The sequence below is a fragment of the Chrysochloris asiatica genome, unplaced genomic scaffold (genome assembly GCF_000296735.1).
Source record: "Chrysochloris asiatica unplaced genomic scaffold, ChrAsi1.0 scaffold00111, whole genome shotgun sequence".
In the NCBI taxonomy this organism is placed as follows: domain Eukaryota; kingdom Metazoa; phylum Chordata; class Mammalia; order Afrosoricida; family Chrysochloridae; genus Chrysochloris; species Chrysochloris asiatica.
Genome location: NW_006408629.1, coordinates 5,411,739 through 5,428,814, shown reverse-complemented (window position 1 = coordinate 5,428,814; position 17,076 = coordinate 5,411,739). Strand labels below are relative to the sequence as shown.

General features: G+C 37.1%; 1 protein-coding gene across 1 annotated transcript in view; it reads left to right on the top strand.

Annotated features, from left to right (window-relative positions):
* The window catches only part of KIAA0825 (KIAA0825 ortholog), a 645,731-nt gene that overhangs the window by 58,249 nt on the left and 570,406 nt on the right, over positions 1-17,076 (top strand). The window contains exon 4 of the mRNA XM_006867876.1: positions 16,079-16,240. Within this exon, the coding sequence (XP_006867938.1) occupies positions 16,079-16,240 (162 nt within the window). The remainder of the gene's footprint in view (positions 1-16,078; positions 16,241-17,076) is intronic.

Below are 17,076 nucleotides of genomic sequence, written 5' to 3'. Positions count from 1 at the left end.
TGCCCCATCTGGAACTAGGCTCCCTCTTGAAAGCTTGTAAGCCAGTCACTTCTTTCTTTTGTAGCCATTCCTCCCCCCCCAATCCCCCCCCATTTTGGGTAGCCAATGTCTAAGTTGCCCATCTCTGTCAACCCTGTGTACCGAGGGGGTGGGAGTGATCTTTCCTGTGAAGATTTATTCCTTTTTTTGAGCTACTACTTCCATACGTATAGGTAAAGTTCATCAAATTGTAGTGAGTTACTTCCCTCCGCCACTTCTTTCTTCTTCTAGTTGAGTTCTGATCATCCAGCCATCTAAGCCAGGTCAAGTGGGTACTATCTGCAAGTATGGGTGTTCTTCGAACTGCCTTTGAGATGATCTGTTTATAATACAGATAGAGCACAGTTTATCTGTATATATATTGTTAAATTTAATTAGATCTTACTTGATTGTTAACATGCTGGATTTAGAAAATCTTAATTTTGTCCTCAAAAGCAATGCATGCCCAATATTTAAAAGGTGGGTGCGTATTTAAATTCTATAAAGTTGAAAGTGTGTGGGTGTCAAGTCTTCGCCAATCTCTCTACCCATAAGGATTCTACCTAAACAATTCTTCTTGACAGCTTCTTGTATTCTCTTCCACACTTAATGCATGTGCAAAGTTACTTTAGGTTACTCTGCAATCTTTTGGTTCTTTTTGTTTATATACCTTCTATATTATGGACCTCTTTCATGTCAGTACATACAGAATCGTCTTCATCATGCTTTTACAGGCAGCAAGGTATCCTATTGTATGATTATATAATTTTAATTTAATTAATCAACCTCCATTGACAACTAGGAGTTCTGATGCCATGCTGTAAGATAAGCCCTGACCTGCTAACTGTAAGGTCAGCTGTTCAAACCCACCACCCACTCCTCAGAAACTCTATACATGGTCGTTCTGAGTCGGAACCAACTTGACAGCACTTACTTAACAATAATTGAAAAATATTAGGGTTTTCCTAGTTTCGTTGTCTGTATACTTCTGTGAGTATCTTTGAAATGTTTATTCCTGGAAGAGAGATTCATGGACCAAAAAGGAAGCTAATAGAAATTCTAAATACCCTCTATTACCAATATAATCTTTTGGCTATAATCACAAATATTTAGCATCATCCTATGCGGGTGATGAGTTCACCAATCCCTGCAACTTGCTTAGGCAGCTAGCAAAGCAAACAATCCCTGCAAGCTGTTTCTGTGAGTAGCAAACCAACCAGTCCCTTGCATGATTATGACCTGAACAATCATTTAGGGAGTATTAATGGCCCAATGTCAGAATGGCTTCATAAGAAAGAAAAACATTGTGCCATACTATTGTAATATACAAACTAAAAGGTGTATAGTCAATAAAGAAACACTAAATACAATTATTTGATTGGGCACTTCTCCCCTTGAAACAAACTATAAACAAAACAGTAGAGCTCAATACCGATCATTTTTTGTCAACACAGGATGCCAATCAACTGCTGATATTTTCTTCAGATAGTTTTTCACACAGTGGTTTTTCTTACCAGTGAATGTATAGAACGAATGTCAGACCTTTCTTATTTCCTGAACTCTAAACAATTAGGGAGCTTAACTGACTCTGAAGAGACAAGGGTAGCCACTGGAAATGCTGCGTGGGATGAGCAATGGTCCTTGTTAGTCACAAACACCCCTAGTTCAGATTTCTCTCTGTACCTTTGTCCTGCTTGTCACAAGTGGTGCCCATCCCATGGACCTGGTACATCATGGGCACACAGCAAGTCATTATTTTGTTGGCAACAGAAACCCACTTAAAGATGGTTTTGTAGATCATAGGTCACAGTAAGGGAAAACAGTGTAAAAAGTGAAATCTGCTCTAAGGTGGTCTGAAGTTCTATTTGAAGTCTGAAGGATATATGACTTCATTTTTATGACTGGAAAACTGTTTCTTGCATGAAGGAGACAGCTAAAAACATAAAATTAAGTATGAAATGTACTCTACAAGGTGCCGTCACACCTGAGAAATGGCTTTCCTAATTCTAAGGCCTGCCCTGCTCCCTGTTGGAATAATGAGTTCATGAGGACAGGTTCTGGGTATGTACAAAGAATTGCTATTATCACATGGCTATCTCTTTTTATATTACTTTTAACATATATTCATAGGCATTGTAATTTGCGTACTTTACAAAAAAATTGTGAAGGGGAATCTTACTCTTTTGGCTACAAAAGAAGAAAAATATAAAGTCTCTTAAAAGGCTGTGGTTCAGTTAGAAAATTAAGAAGCCCACTCAGCAGGTGTCTTAACTTAAATCCATCTTTTTGATGATGGCATTATTTTTATTCCAGTGCTAAATTTTCAAAATTAATTTTTAGCATGCTATATTAAGAGCTGATAATGTAACATCTCTGTCACGGCATATTCCTTTAAAAATGAAGTATGAATTCTCTGATATAACCTTCAACGGTAGTAAAAATGAATTGTTAACTTTTAAGTTTTTTCTTGAGGTTAATTTTTGGTCATGATAATAGAAAATAACACTTATGATAAGAGATATAATTAACTGAACCTTAGCTAAATTTGAGACCAAGAAAAGGATATTAGGAAGATATTTCATTAATAATGTGCCACTAGCATTCAGTACTTAGGCCTTAAAACCCATTTCACTGCACGAAAGATGTCTTCTTATTAAGATGTTCACTGTAGGGGTCAGCATATCTATGTGTTTTTAATTAGGAGTTAAACTGGCATAAAGAAATGTCGACAGAAAAAAACCTCAGAAATTTGCCCCGTCTACAATTCTCACTTTTAGCTGAATTCAAAAGTAAGTGATTCTTTGATTAACATCTTTAACTAACAGTGACCACATCAGGAGTCAGATATTCTGTCTCATGTCCTCAGTCAAAAAAAACAAAACATCACAACACAAAAACAAAATAGAGAAGAGAGAAAATAGGAGAGGGACTAGGATATTACACCATTGGCAAATAAGTGAGAAGGCCGATCCCTTGTTAATATAATACTGACAGCTTTTGCCAGAAGAAGATGGAATGGAGTGTGGGAGAATTCTGTTATCGTTTAGCAGTAAGTTTCAGTAGCATCCAGTGGAGCCAATGTTGGCCTGGGAATCTTAAAAGGAGGATAATAGAAGCAGTTTCTTTTTCATTTTTTCTAATTGACCCAGCATAATGGCTTCAGGGTGACTCTATCACCACTCTTCATCCATATCTCTTGTGAAGCGAGGGGCTATTTGCTGCATGGCCTCACCAAATGGAAAGCAAGCCTCTCTGCCTGCCATGATGGAACTTTTGGCTGATTGGGACAATTTATTCCAAACCTGGCATTTCCTCTGTCCGTAGATCTATCTCTTTTGAGATCATCATTACTGACCCTGTGAATGTGTGCGAAATTTAGTGTAACAACTATCTTTAGCATAGAACTATTAGATAAGACAGGTCTTTAAAAAAAAAATTCATATTTAGTATATATTAGCAATTTAATTTCCTTTACTAGAACATTTTGAATGTCATATACCACTATCAAAGAGGATTCCATATTGCTTTGTACATATCTGTATGTTTGTCTAAACTCATAAAACAATGACTCATCCTTCATTCTAGTCCCATCATTTTACACAGGGCTGGAGTTAGAGCAGGCAAGAGAATATGTAAATGTCTTAAGGCAGTTTAGTTTTTTCAAATAGAGCCACATGTGAAGAATTATGAAGAGATCCTGATGCAGAAGCTAGACTGGAGCTATGTTATTGCTGTTGCTAAGTGCCATCCAATCTGGTGGGTTTGAACCACTAACCTTGTGGTTAGCAGTCCAGTGCTTATCCTATAGCACCACACAAGGACTCTGGACAAGAGCTACAGTGTTTGTTAAAGGAAAGTATGAGTTGCTAGAACTACTACTTAGTAAGAGGGAGACTTGTGATGTCTGTTTTTAATGTAGTGAGATAGAGCGACAGAAAGGCCTTAACCAGATAACCAAGAGAACCCTAGAACCTCAGTGAATCTGGGAACCTCATGAAATCTATGTTCAATATTGTTTTTATTCACACAAGTGCATAGCTTTTACTGGATTCTAAAAAGAATGAGGACCACATACACAAACAAAATGGTCAAGAATCAATTTTTGATGGTTGGCATGCCACAATTGTAGTAGAAGTTCTTGGAATGGGGTTGCTATTCAAGTTAATGTATGTTTAACTTCAGAAGTGGTGTTATTATCAGGTGACATCAAACTCTTTCTGACTCATAATGATACCATGTATGCATTGTTGTTGTTGTTAAGTGCTGTGGAGTCGGCTCCGACTCATAGTGACCCTGCACAGGGTTTCCGACGCTGTACATCTTTACGGGAGCAGAACGCCTCATCTTTCTCCTGTGGAACCACTGGTGGTTTCGAACTGCTGACCTTGAGGTTAGCAGCCCAACTCATAACCACTACGCTACAACAGAATAAAACATTGCCTATGCCATCCACACAACCATAGCTGTTTTAGTCTATTGTTATAACCACTGTGCCAGTCCGCCTCCTTGAGGATCTTCCTCTTTTCTCTGAACCTCTACTTGACCTGATGTCCTTCTCCAGAGATTGGTCTTTCCTGATGGCATGTCCAATGAACTCGAGACAAAGTCTTGCCATCCTGGCTTCTAAGGAACATTCTGGGTATACTTCTTCTAAGACAGATATGTTCAGTCTTCTGGCAGTCAGTAATACAGTCAATATTCTTCACCAACACCATAATTCACAGGCATTTATTCTTCTTCGGTCTTCCTTATTCACTGTCCAGCTTTCACATGCATAAGAGGAGATTGAAAATACCATAGCTTGAGTCAGGTGTACCTTAGTCTTCAAAGTGACATCTTTGCTTTTTTAAAAAGAAATACTTTAAAAACATCTTTTGCAGCAGATTTGTGCAATGCCATACAGCATTTAATTCTTTGACTCCTGCTTGCATAGGCACTAATTGTGGATCCAAGTCAAATAAAGTACTTGAAAATGTCTATGTTTTCTCTGTTTATCATAATGTTGCTTATTGGTCCATTTGTGAGGATTTACAAATATATATATTATGTTGCAATCCATACCGAAGGGTATGCTCAGTAAATTCAGAGATGGAATCCAGTAAATAGCAATGAATAGCATTTAAAGTTGTGCATAGTGAAACATCCAGGAAGAATTACTTCCTTGGTATTTTCAATAACCTCATATGCATGTGAAAGCTGGACAGTGAATAAGGAAGACTGTAGAAGAATTGATGCTTTTATATTATGGTGTTGGAGGAAAATATTGAAAATACCATGGGCTGCCAAAAAATCCTAACAGATCTGTATTGGAAAAAGTGCAGCCAGAATGCTCGCTGGAGGCCAGGATGGCCAAACTTCATCTCTCATACTTCGGACATATTGTCAGAAGGGACCAGTCGCTGGAGAAGGATATCATGTTTGGTAAGATGGAGGGTCAGAGAAAAAGAGGAAGACCCCAGTGAAATGGATTGGCCAAGTGGCAGCATTAATGGCCTCAAGCGGGGCAGTGTTTAGTTCTGTTGTGCGTAGGGTCGCTATGAGTTGGTACCAATTCAGTGGCACATAACAACAACAACAACGTATTGAAACAGTCCTAATATGGTGATAATAGCACTAGACTGATAACTATAAAGTTGGTGATTCAAACTCACCAGCATTCCTTGGAAACCCTCTACAGGTCGTTCTAAGTCAGAATCGACTTGACAGGACTCAACAACAACAGCATAGTGAAACAAGTCTCCAGTATTGTATCTGTGGTTCTTTCTAACAAAAATTCTCCTTAAAACAGGTATAAAAGTAATTCAGACTAAGTTCATTTTGTATACTTATTTAGCTTAAGAATCATGTATATGGTGGTGGTGGAGGGGGAGGCTAAATAAAATCAGTTAAAAGCATTTGGTTTTGTCTCAGAAACTCACCAATATATATCATTCTGAGATCATTCATTCATGTAGTTCCATGATAAAGAATGGGAAAAAATAATGTCTTCCTTTAAGGAACTTAAAGTTTCCAGAGATAGCTCCTGAAGTAACAAATGGCATGTGACAGTAATTGCATGTGAGGAAAACTTTCAATGAACATGGAGACTAGGTGTCTAAGCTGGTCTGGAGTCTGAGGGCAAGCTTCTCAGAGGAGAAGGTCATAATATTTAACATTTGTTGTTGTTGTTGTTAGGTGCCATCAAGTCGATACCGACCCATAGCGACCTTATGCACAGCAGAACGAAACACTGCCTGATCCTGGACCAACCTCACTACTTTTGCCACGCTTGAGTCCATCGATGCTGCCACTTGGCCTATCCATCTCTTTAGGGGTCTTCCTCTTTTTCTCTGACCCTCCACCTTACCAAACATGATACCCTTCTCCAGTTTGGTATTCTGGTCCCTCCTGACAATATGTCCAAAGTATGAGAGATGAAGTTTGGCCATCTCGGCCTCCAAGGAGCACTCTGGCTGCACTTCTTCCAAAACGGATCTATTGGTTCTTTTGGCAGCCCATGGCACTTTCAATATTATCATTACCTGGGGTCCCTGGTGGTACAAATGGTTGAATGCTTGGTACTAACAAAAAGTTGTTGGCAGTTCCAATTCCCCACAAAGTCAACCCAGAAGAATTTTCTGGTGGTCTTTTTCTGAAAAGTCACAGACATTGAAAACCCTATGCACAGTTCTCTCATTCTATGAGCTGGAATCAACTCAACAGTAACTGGTTTACTACTTCTCAGGTACTGTTCTAACATTTTAACTCAGTTAAATCTCATGTACTACTGAGACATGCAAAGGCTAAGTTCCACAATGAGTAGGAAGCAGGGCCAGGATTTGAACTTAGGTCAGTTGACTCATAGATTCCAGATGTTATTGACTCTGCATACTGCCTTTCTGCTTCAGGTAATAGTGTGCCATTTAATGAAATAGGAAGTGCCATTTATAAAAATTAAGGTGTCCCAGGAATGAAAAGTAGAGAAGGAAACTAACTTCCAGGTTCTAAGAGCTGACTGTTAAAATTCAGATTATTTCATCTTTATGAGAATCAGCGTTCTCAGTTCCACTCTCAATTTTCTCACCGCATAAGAGACCTCCTCACATTTATCTAAAATTTCACATATTTAGGGTGTATTTTTGCTCAAGCTCATGCATAGTTGTCTTATTTTTTAGTTATTTATTAACTTGTTGAAAAAAGTTACAGAAATAATGCTGGAAAAGGTGGGATTCAGCTTCAGTTTCTGTTTAGTATATAGGACAAGAAACTGTGCCTGCAAGTTCTCCATGGTTTTCTAGCTACTTATTAGGCTCACATGACAAAGAAGATTCTTTAAAAACTGGGCAACATGGTGTTTGCATTCTGTTCTTTCTCATGTGCTCTGGCTCTGTGAAAGCAGCCACTCAAGGAGGCTCAAGGCTCCTACAGGGCACTGCTATATCATGTAGTGTGCTCCAAAGAATCCCAGCTGCCATCAGGGAGTGATTTTGGTATTGAGAAAAGTCCTGCTTATTATTTGTTTCCTAAGCAGCCCTGCTGACTTCATATTATAATATGGTTTAAAAGTTTTCTTTACTGGAACAAATATATTCCATTTGGATTGTGTCATGAATTTCATCTGGAATAATGGGACTTTCAATAGCCTTTGTGTAGCACCTCTTTTTACATCACTTGTCTGGTAGCACTGAGAATACCTCTTCAGTGAAAATGGATCCATTTACAGTCAATAATAGGGTGGATGGTATTCGTTTTCTTGGGAAAACTAAAATGTGCTCCTTTTATCCTATTATACTGATCCACCAGCTTCAGATTATCTGATTTTCTGGCTTCTCATTTTCTCCTGTATCTTAATGGTATTATTGACAAGACTTCTGTGGCTAATGGTTTTGGAAAATAATATGTGTGCTTTCAGTCACTACTCATGTTTTTATGGTTTGTCTGACTTAGCTGGACTTTGATATTTATCCCAAGTGCTACTTTGTTGTTTATCAAATGTAAGGAACCCTACTGTACCTCTAGATTTTTTTAATTCCTTAATTTTGGTACAAGAGAGTGGGGTTCATATTTTAACTATTAGCTATTAAGTGAAAACACCTAAATGTATATAGCTTATATTATGTATGTATGTGTGTGTGTATATATATATGTGTGTATCCTGGTGTGGTGCTGTAGGATAAGCCCTGAATTATTAACCACAAGGTCAGGAGTTCAAACCCACCAGCCACTCCTAAGAAACTCTATACAAGGTCTCAATGAATCAGAACTGACTCCACAGCACTTGATAACATGTATATATTAATATATTCATTAATATCTGTGTTTGTATATATATGGTGCATGATGGTTCTGTAGTATAAACACTGTACTGCTAATCACAAGGTTGAGCCCATCAGCCTCTCTGCAGGAAAAAGATGAGGCTTTCTGCTCCCACAAATATTTATAATCTTTAATGTGAACTCTTACCCTTTCAGGGCTGTTGGTAGTGGTAGGTGAGCACCATCTACTTCTTCTGGTCTCAGTCGTGGAGACTGATGTTCACTATTCCATTAGTCCATTGGACTAAATGATTTTATTGTTAAGTGCCATCAAGTCGGTTCTCACTCATAGCAACCCTACCATAGTGTTTCTGAAGAGTGGCTGGTAAGTTTGAATGTTGAACTTGCAGTTCAAACCGAACTTGTGGTCCAGTCATTATCCTGCAGTACCACACCAGGACTGATTAAAAGCCTTAGATGGCTGTTTGTGAGTTTTTAAGATCCCAGACACTACTCAACCAAGTAGATGTAGAACATTGTCTTTGTGGACTATGTTATGCCATTGACCATGGTGTCCCTTGTGACTAAGGTCCTGAGCCCCCAGGCCCATCCACTCATTGCCTAAAGATATTTGATAATATGTAGGAAGTTTTCCTCATTTTGCCTGCTGTATGCTCCACCACATGTAGGATATTCTCTTAGATATTTCTTACAGCTATTCTATATTTCTTCCAGAAAATAAAATAATAAATTACTTGATAAAAGTGGATAATTTTCTTTAATCCCATGATATTGTATACAATGTTTTTGTTGTGTTGATTTACCAAGACTAAAAAGTTCAAGTTTTCTTATTTGTAGAGAGTGATTTTCAATTACAAGGAATTTCAACTACAGTTCATGGACCCTTAAAAGCAGAGGTCTCAAACTTTCACGTACAAAAAGCCTACTTTGTGCACCTGGAGATTTCTGAACCTCATTCCATACAGATGCTGATTTATTAGGTCTGAAGATAACTAAGGATTTTGCATTTTTAACAATACAAAAGCTCCTGGCCCATGTTGCCCTAAAGACAGCCATGAATGGATTTCAGATGGTTCTGTTTAGCTCTAGGACTGTGACTACAAAAATTTCCAAAAAGGTCTGTGACTTTTGCAAAATACCATGATGATCCTAAGAGCAGCAGTTTACCAGTAGAGGAGGATACTAGTAAAATTAGTCACATCACGCGGAAACAAGATCCATAACTAAAGTCTAGCAATGGAAGGAAAACTGCAGATAGAAATATTAAGTAGTATCCTAATCCAAATGGTGTCGCCAAACAAATGTTTTATGATGAAAAATTCCAGAGGTAAATAGATGTGTTGGACAACTGATGTTCACTTAGCAACAAAATTTAAGAAACATTTAAGTTTTAAAAAGTTGTTTTGAAAATTATTATTATTATTATTGTTATAGAAGTGAATAGAAATGGTAATTTTCATTGTGAATCATGTAAGAAAGGCTTAATATGTAATATTTTATCAATCTGTTTGACTACAGAATCCTTTCCAAAGAATTATTAATTTGAGAAATGTCCTTTAACAGAGGAACAAATATTAGCTCTTGACTTCAGCATACAAATATGTTGGATCATCATCTTGTAATCAAGAAAACCTTAAATTGTGTTCTAAGTACACTACAGCGTAGGAAGACATAGAATTATATATAGCACTTATAATAATTTTTCATTAAAATTAAGATTATATAGAAAGGGTAAAACTCAAGTACATAGTTAACTTTACATGAACTTGCTAGATGATGCCAAATTAAATAGTCTTCTTCTGGTAGCTTAGTGTTTACGAATCGGGCTGCGAACCTTAAGACCAGCAGTTCGAAACTACCAGCTGCTCCACGGGAGAAAGATGAGGTATTCTGCTCCCGTAAAGTTTTACAGCCTCGGAAACCCTGTACAGGGTCGCTATGGGTCGGAACCGACTCGACGGCACTTAGTAACAACAACAAAGTGAAATTTAATTTTTTTCTTTAAATAATATTGGGATTTAGGAGAAATTAGTAGTCCCCCCAAATGAAAGACTTCATTCTATACTGTGGTTAGGTGCCATCAAGTCGATACCGACCTTATGCATAAGAGAACGAAACACTGCTCGGTCCTGCACCAATCTCATAATCGTTGCTTCTCTTGATTCCATTGCTGTTTCCACTGGGCCACTTCATCTCAATGGTGTTTTCATCTTCTTTTCCGACCCTCCACTTTGTTATTGCTGTGTTAGGTGCCATCGAGTTGGTACTGACCCATAGCGATCTTATGCACAGCAGAACGAAACACTGCCCGATCCTGGGCCAACCTCACTGTTGCTGCGTCCATCGATGTTGCCACTTGGCCAATACATCTCGTTACGGGTCTTCCTCTTTTTATCTGACCCTTCACCTTACCAACCATGATATCATTCTCCAGCGACTGGGCCCTCCTGACAATATGTCCAAAGTATGAGAGATGGAGTTTGGCCATCTTGGCTTCTAAGGAGCACTCTGGCTGCACTTCTTCCAAAAGGGATCTATTGGTTCTTTTGCCAGTCCACGACACTTTCAATATTCTCCTCCAACACCATAACTCAAATAAATGCATCAATTTTTCTACAGTCTTCCTTATTCACTGTCCAGCTTTCACATACATATGAGGTTATTAAAAACGCCATGGCTTGGATCAGGTGCACCTTAGTCCTCAAGCTGACATCCTTGCTCTTCAACACTTTAAAAAAGGTCTTGTGCAGCAGATTTGCCTAATGCAATATGTCGTTTGATCTCTTGACTGCTGCTTCCATGAGTGTAGATAGTTGATTCAAGAAGACTCCACTTTACTAAATATGATGTCCTTCTCCATGGACTGGTCCCTCCTATAATATGTCTGAAGTATAACACATGAAGTCTAGCCATCTTGGCTTCTAAGAAACATTCTAACTGTACTTCTTCCAACACAGATTTCTTTGTTTTTTTGGCAGTCTATGGTACTTTTAATATTCTCTTCCAACACCATAACTCAAATCCATCAATTTTTCTAGGGTCTTCCTTATTCATTGTACAATTTTCACATGCATATGAGACTATTGAGAATACCATGGTTTGGGCCAGGCACACCTTAGTCCTCAAACTAACATCTTTGGTCTTGAAAATAATTTTTATTAAAATTAAGACCATATAGGCAGGATAAAACTTAATTATCTAGTTAATTTTATATAAACTTGCTTCTTGCTAAATGATGCTAAATCAAAATCTTCTTGTAAAGTGAAATTTTAATTTATAACTTTAAAATAATATTGGGAATTAGGAGAAATTAGTAGTCCCCCCAGTCAAAGACTTAATCCTGTATTGTTTTATGCAGTAGATGTCCCAAATGTAATATGACTTTTGATTTCTTGACTGCTGCTTCCATGGCTGATAGTTGATGGTTGATCCCAGTGTTAATGGTTGATCCGAGCAAAATGAAGTCTTTGACAATTTCAATCATTTCTCCATTTATGTGGATGTTGTTTATCAGTCCAGTGGTGAGGATTTTTGTTTTCTTTACATTAAGGTGAAAGCAGTCCTGCAGGCTATGGTCTTTGAGCTTCATCAGTAAGTATTTTAAATCCTCTTCACTTTCAGGAAGCAAGGTTGTATCATATGCATGTTGCAGGTTATTAATGAACCTTTCTCCAATCCTGATGCCAAGCTCTTCTTCATATAGTCCAGCTTCTTGAATTATTTGTTCAGAATACAGATTGAATAAATATAGTGAAAGAATACAACCCTGGAGTACACCTTGCCCTATTTTAAACCATTCGGTGTTCCTTTGTTCTGTTCAAACATTTGATTCTTGGCCTGTGTATAGGTTCCTCATGAGCACAATGAAGAGTTCTAGAGTAGTCATTCTCTAATGTCACCCATCACTTGTAATGGGTGACACATTTGAAAGCCTTTTTATAGTCAATAAAGCACAGGTAAAATTTTTTCTGGTATTCTATGCTTTTAGCCAAGACCCATGTAACATCAGCCATGGTAACCCTCATTGCACATCCTCATCTAAATCAGGCTTGATCCTGTGGTGGCTCCCTGTCAATGTACCCTTACAGCCATTTTTAAATTATCTTCAGCAAAATTTTACTTGAATGTGATATTAATGATATAGTCAGATGATTTTTGCAATCCAGTGGGTTATTTCTCTCTTAAATGGGCACAGATATAGATCACTTTCAATCAATTTGCAAAGTAGCTGAATAAATATCATAGATGCAAAATCTTTTAAGATTTAGAAAATTAGACTAGTCCCTCATCTAGTGAGCAACTTTTAAAAGAAATCAACAGCGGGATTAGTGGGAATCAGGGAACAATTAAGTGAAACATAATGTCTTTATTGCCTCTTTTCACTTAAGGGCATGACTTTTTTTTTAGAACTTTAGTTATATTGATGCTTGTACATGTGTTTTCGCTGGTATGCTGCTGGTGTGGTGCTGTAGCATAACCACAAGGTCAGCAGTTTAAACCTACCAGCTGCTTCTTGGAAACCCTATGCAGAGTCTCTATGAGTCAGAACCTCCTCCAAGACACTTAGCAACAGCAATTTAGAGACAGACTTTAATGTATATGGGGTACAATGTGAATTTAGAGATGATTCTGACTCATAGCGATCCTAAAGGACAGAGTAGAACTGCACCATAGGAGTTCCAAAAACTCTTTACGGAAGCTGACTTAGGCCACATCTTTTACCCTCAAATAGGCTTGTAGGTTTCAACTGTTAACTTTCAGTTAGCAGCTGAGCACTCTGCCATCTGGCCCAAATTCATACAATTTCTGAATAGCACTCATAGTATTTTGACTCTAAAGGTACTTCATGCCTACTTTATAACAGTTTACAAATTTTCCAATTTGTAATGAATCTCAAGGACACTTCTTGAATATATATTTTAAGAAGTAACATTAACAAAGGATGGGTTCATCAAATCCTTGAAAACATAGTCAAAACTTAAATTTGGTGGTACCAACCTAAAATGGAAGCAACAACTATATAATAAGTGAATTGTTTTCTATACCCTTAAGAATTTTTTTAACCATATTTAAGGTTAGTGAAAATTGGCTAATAACATAATTGTTTTTGTTATTAAATGTCATCAAGTAGGTTTCAACTCATAGTGACTCTGTATAGGGTTTCCAAGGAGGAGCTGGTGAGTTTGAACAGTAGACCTGGTGATTCAAACCAACCTTGCAGTCCAGTGCATTGTCCTGCAGCGCCACATCAGGACTCCAATAACATAAGTATAAAAGGGAAAAAAATCAGCCTCTTCTTGTTTTACATTGTATTATTCTGATGCTAACAATAGATGTCACAAATATTTAGATATAATTTATTTTTAATTTAATGATTTCATGAATCATGTAGCCTAGATCCAATAGCTATATTAATTTGCTGCTTTCTAATGATATAGGATTAATAGTTCTAAGGCCTTGAAGACTTGTATCTTTTATCTTGTTTTTAACTTTTTATTTTAGTTTTAGTTTTGTAGAAGAGTTGCAAAAATTCAGAGAATTCTAAAATTCCAGATTTTCCAAATGTTAACATTGTACCATATTTACTATCTAATTAGCTATGTTGTTGTTAGGTGCCATCGAGTCAGAACTGACCCATAGCGACCTTATGCACAGCACAATGAAACACTGCCCAATCCTGGGCCAACCTCACTACTGTTGCCACGCTTGAGTTCATCAATGCTGCCACTTGGCCAATCCATTTCATTGGGGGTCTCCCTTTTTTTCTCTGACCCTCCACCTTACCAAACATGATATCCTTCTCCAGCGACTGCTCCCTCATGTCAATATGTCCAAAGCTATAAGTTAAAAAAAAATGCTACTGGGGTTCTAGTTCATATATATATGGGTTTATTAAAAATAATAAAATTTATGTTAAATGTTTATGGAATCAATGGATGGCTATAAACAAGTGCTCTCAATAATGCACTTGTCTCATTATCATTAGGGTATCTTCTTTTTGTTTCAAAAACTTAAAGAACATATAAAGGGAACATGATTTGAGTCCCTCAAGGATGCCAAAAACTGACATTTTGACATGGTGTGAATCAAAGAGCACAGAATTCTTTTGGGGAATGGAAGGCATAATGAGACTGAAGGCATATTCAGACTAGAGTCTGAAGTTAGGTCAAAACTCTAACTTCAGAAGTGTATAGCTCAAGATGGAGGATGTATTGAGAAACAATAACTTCACATTTGTTGTTGTTAGGTGCCATTCAGTCAATTCCAACTCATAGCAACCCTATGCAGAACAGAACAAAACACTGTCGGATCCTGCACCATCCTCCCAATTGTTCTTATGTTTAAGCCCATTGCTGCTGCCACTGTGTCAATCCATCTAATTAAGGTCTTCCTCTTTTCACATATTCTCCACTTTACCAAGCATAATGCGCTTCTTCAGGGACTGGTAGCATGTCCAAAGTACAAGAAATGAAGTCTGACCATCCTGGTTTCTAAGGTGCATTCTGGTTATTTTTCTTCCAATACAGATTTGTTTGTTCTCCCGGCAGCCCCTGGTACCTTTAGTATTTTTCTCCATCACCATAACTCAGATGCATTAGTTCTTATATGATCTTCCATATGCATTGTCCAACTTTCACATGCATATGAGGCAATTGAAAACACCATGCTTTTGATCAGGCACACCTTAGTTCTCAAACTGTTATCTTTGCTCTTAAACACTTTAAAACTTTACATGGTTGTTGCTAAGTAGTGGCCAGTTGGTTCCCACTCAGAGTGACCCTATGTAGAACAGAATGAAACACTGCCTGGTCCTGTGCCCTCCTCATAACTGCTGCTATTCTTGAGCCTATTATTGCTACCACTGTGCCAATCCATCTTACTGGGGTCTTCCTTTTTTTCACTGCCCCTCCACTTTACCAAGCATGATGTCATTCTCAAGGGACTGGTCCCTCCTGATAATATGTCTGAATTATTTACTGAGAGAACAAGTAAGATGTGCAAATATGTCCATCTTCGCTTCTAAGGAGTATTCTGGTTGCCCTTCTTCCAACACAGATCTGTTTGTTCTTCTGGCAGTCCATGGTAACTTTAATATCCTCCTCCAAGACCATAACTCAAATGCATCAATTCTTCTATGGTCTTCCTTATTCATTGTCCAACTTTCACATGCATATGAGGCTATTGAAAATACCATGGCTTTGATCAGGTGCACCTTAGTGCTAAAACTGACTCTTTGCTCTTGAACACTTCAAATTTTCACATTAGAATAATAGAATTGGAATACAGACCTTATTCATATTTTACCGAATTACCCCAATAATACCTGTTAAAGCTGATTATGCATTGATTTCATGCCTTTTTAGATTCTTTTAAACTAGAAACTTTCTTCAGTTTTGAGTTTCTTTCCATCATACTTTGAAGAGTACAGACGAATAATTTTGTAGAATGTCCCTCAATTTAATCATATCAGATGTTTCCTGGTGATTAGATCCAAGTTATACTAGACTTTTTTAAAAATGAGTTGTATAAAATGTAATTTTACAACAACAAATTATCATTCTTTTTTTGTAACTCTGAGAATTGAACTTTTTAATACTCATATTTCATTAAAGAGAGTACTCATCTTTACTTCTCAGAAGAAAAGATTCTCTTACAAAAGTTTACATGAATTTCTTTAGGAGCAAACCTGCTTTTAATTATAAAGGATCTCATTAGTTTTGATAGGTTATAGAATAATAGAGATTGTTCTAATATTTACTAAGAGACACGTAAGATGTACAGCTATATTGGTCTTGTCTTTTCAGTTACTCCTGAGTGCTCACAGAAAGGAAGAAACTTCTCTCTCTCCTTATATGAACTAAAGTTCTTATCACAACTCATAAAATCCCTTCTGAAGCTGGAAAAAAATATTCAACAATTATTTGAAGAAATGTTCTTGTCACTCAAAATGTCCAGGAATACTTCAGGTAATATATATATGTTTTAAATTTCTAAATCTATAATTTCTCTTAGGTTTTGTTTCCTGCCACATTCATCTTTTGTCATTGTTAATAAGTGCCATCGAGTTGATTCCGACCCATAGTAACTGTGTAAAAGTTTTCCAAGGAGTAGCTGGTGACCTTGAACCACCAACCTTGCAGTTCAAACGACTTTGCAGTCTGATGCATTAGCCCACAGTGCCACACCAGGACTCCATTTTGATCTATACTACTACTTAAAAAGTAACAAGATGGGATTATTCAATAAACATTAATGCACACCATGGATTATATTTTCATCCTTTATATGGGGTAACTTATATAATTCAAATTAACAAGACATCTTAAGTCAATTCTGTATAGTTGCCTTTAGCTAAATCAGACCAATAACTTTTTTATTTTTTTTTAATGCAGCTTCATCTTATGAAAAAACAACCAGACTGAATACTCTAGTGCCTATTCTTGCACATTCAGAGAACTGTCTGGTATCTTTATAAATTAGTTTTCTTATCATCAAAATTAATGGTATAAGACTGAATTAATTCTTTCTTTGTTTTCCTTGAGAATTAAGGTTTTAATATTTTGATAATACATATGGTTATGAGAATTAAATAGGGTAGTATGTAAAACGCTTAAAATGTTTAGCATATAAAACATTAAATAAATGTGTGTTGTTATAATAATCTTGTTGTTGTTAAATGCCATTGAGTTGATTCCGACCAATAGTGACCCTGTATAGGGTTTCTAAGGAGCAGCTTGTGAGCTTCAACCATCTACTTGAAGTTCAAACGACTTTGCAGTCTGACGCATTAGCCCACAGCACC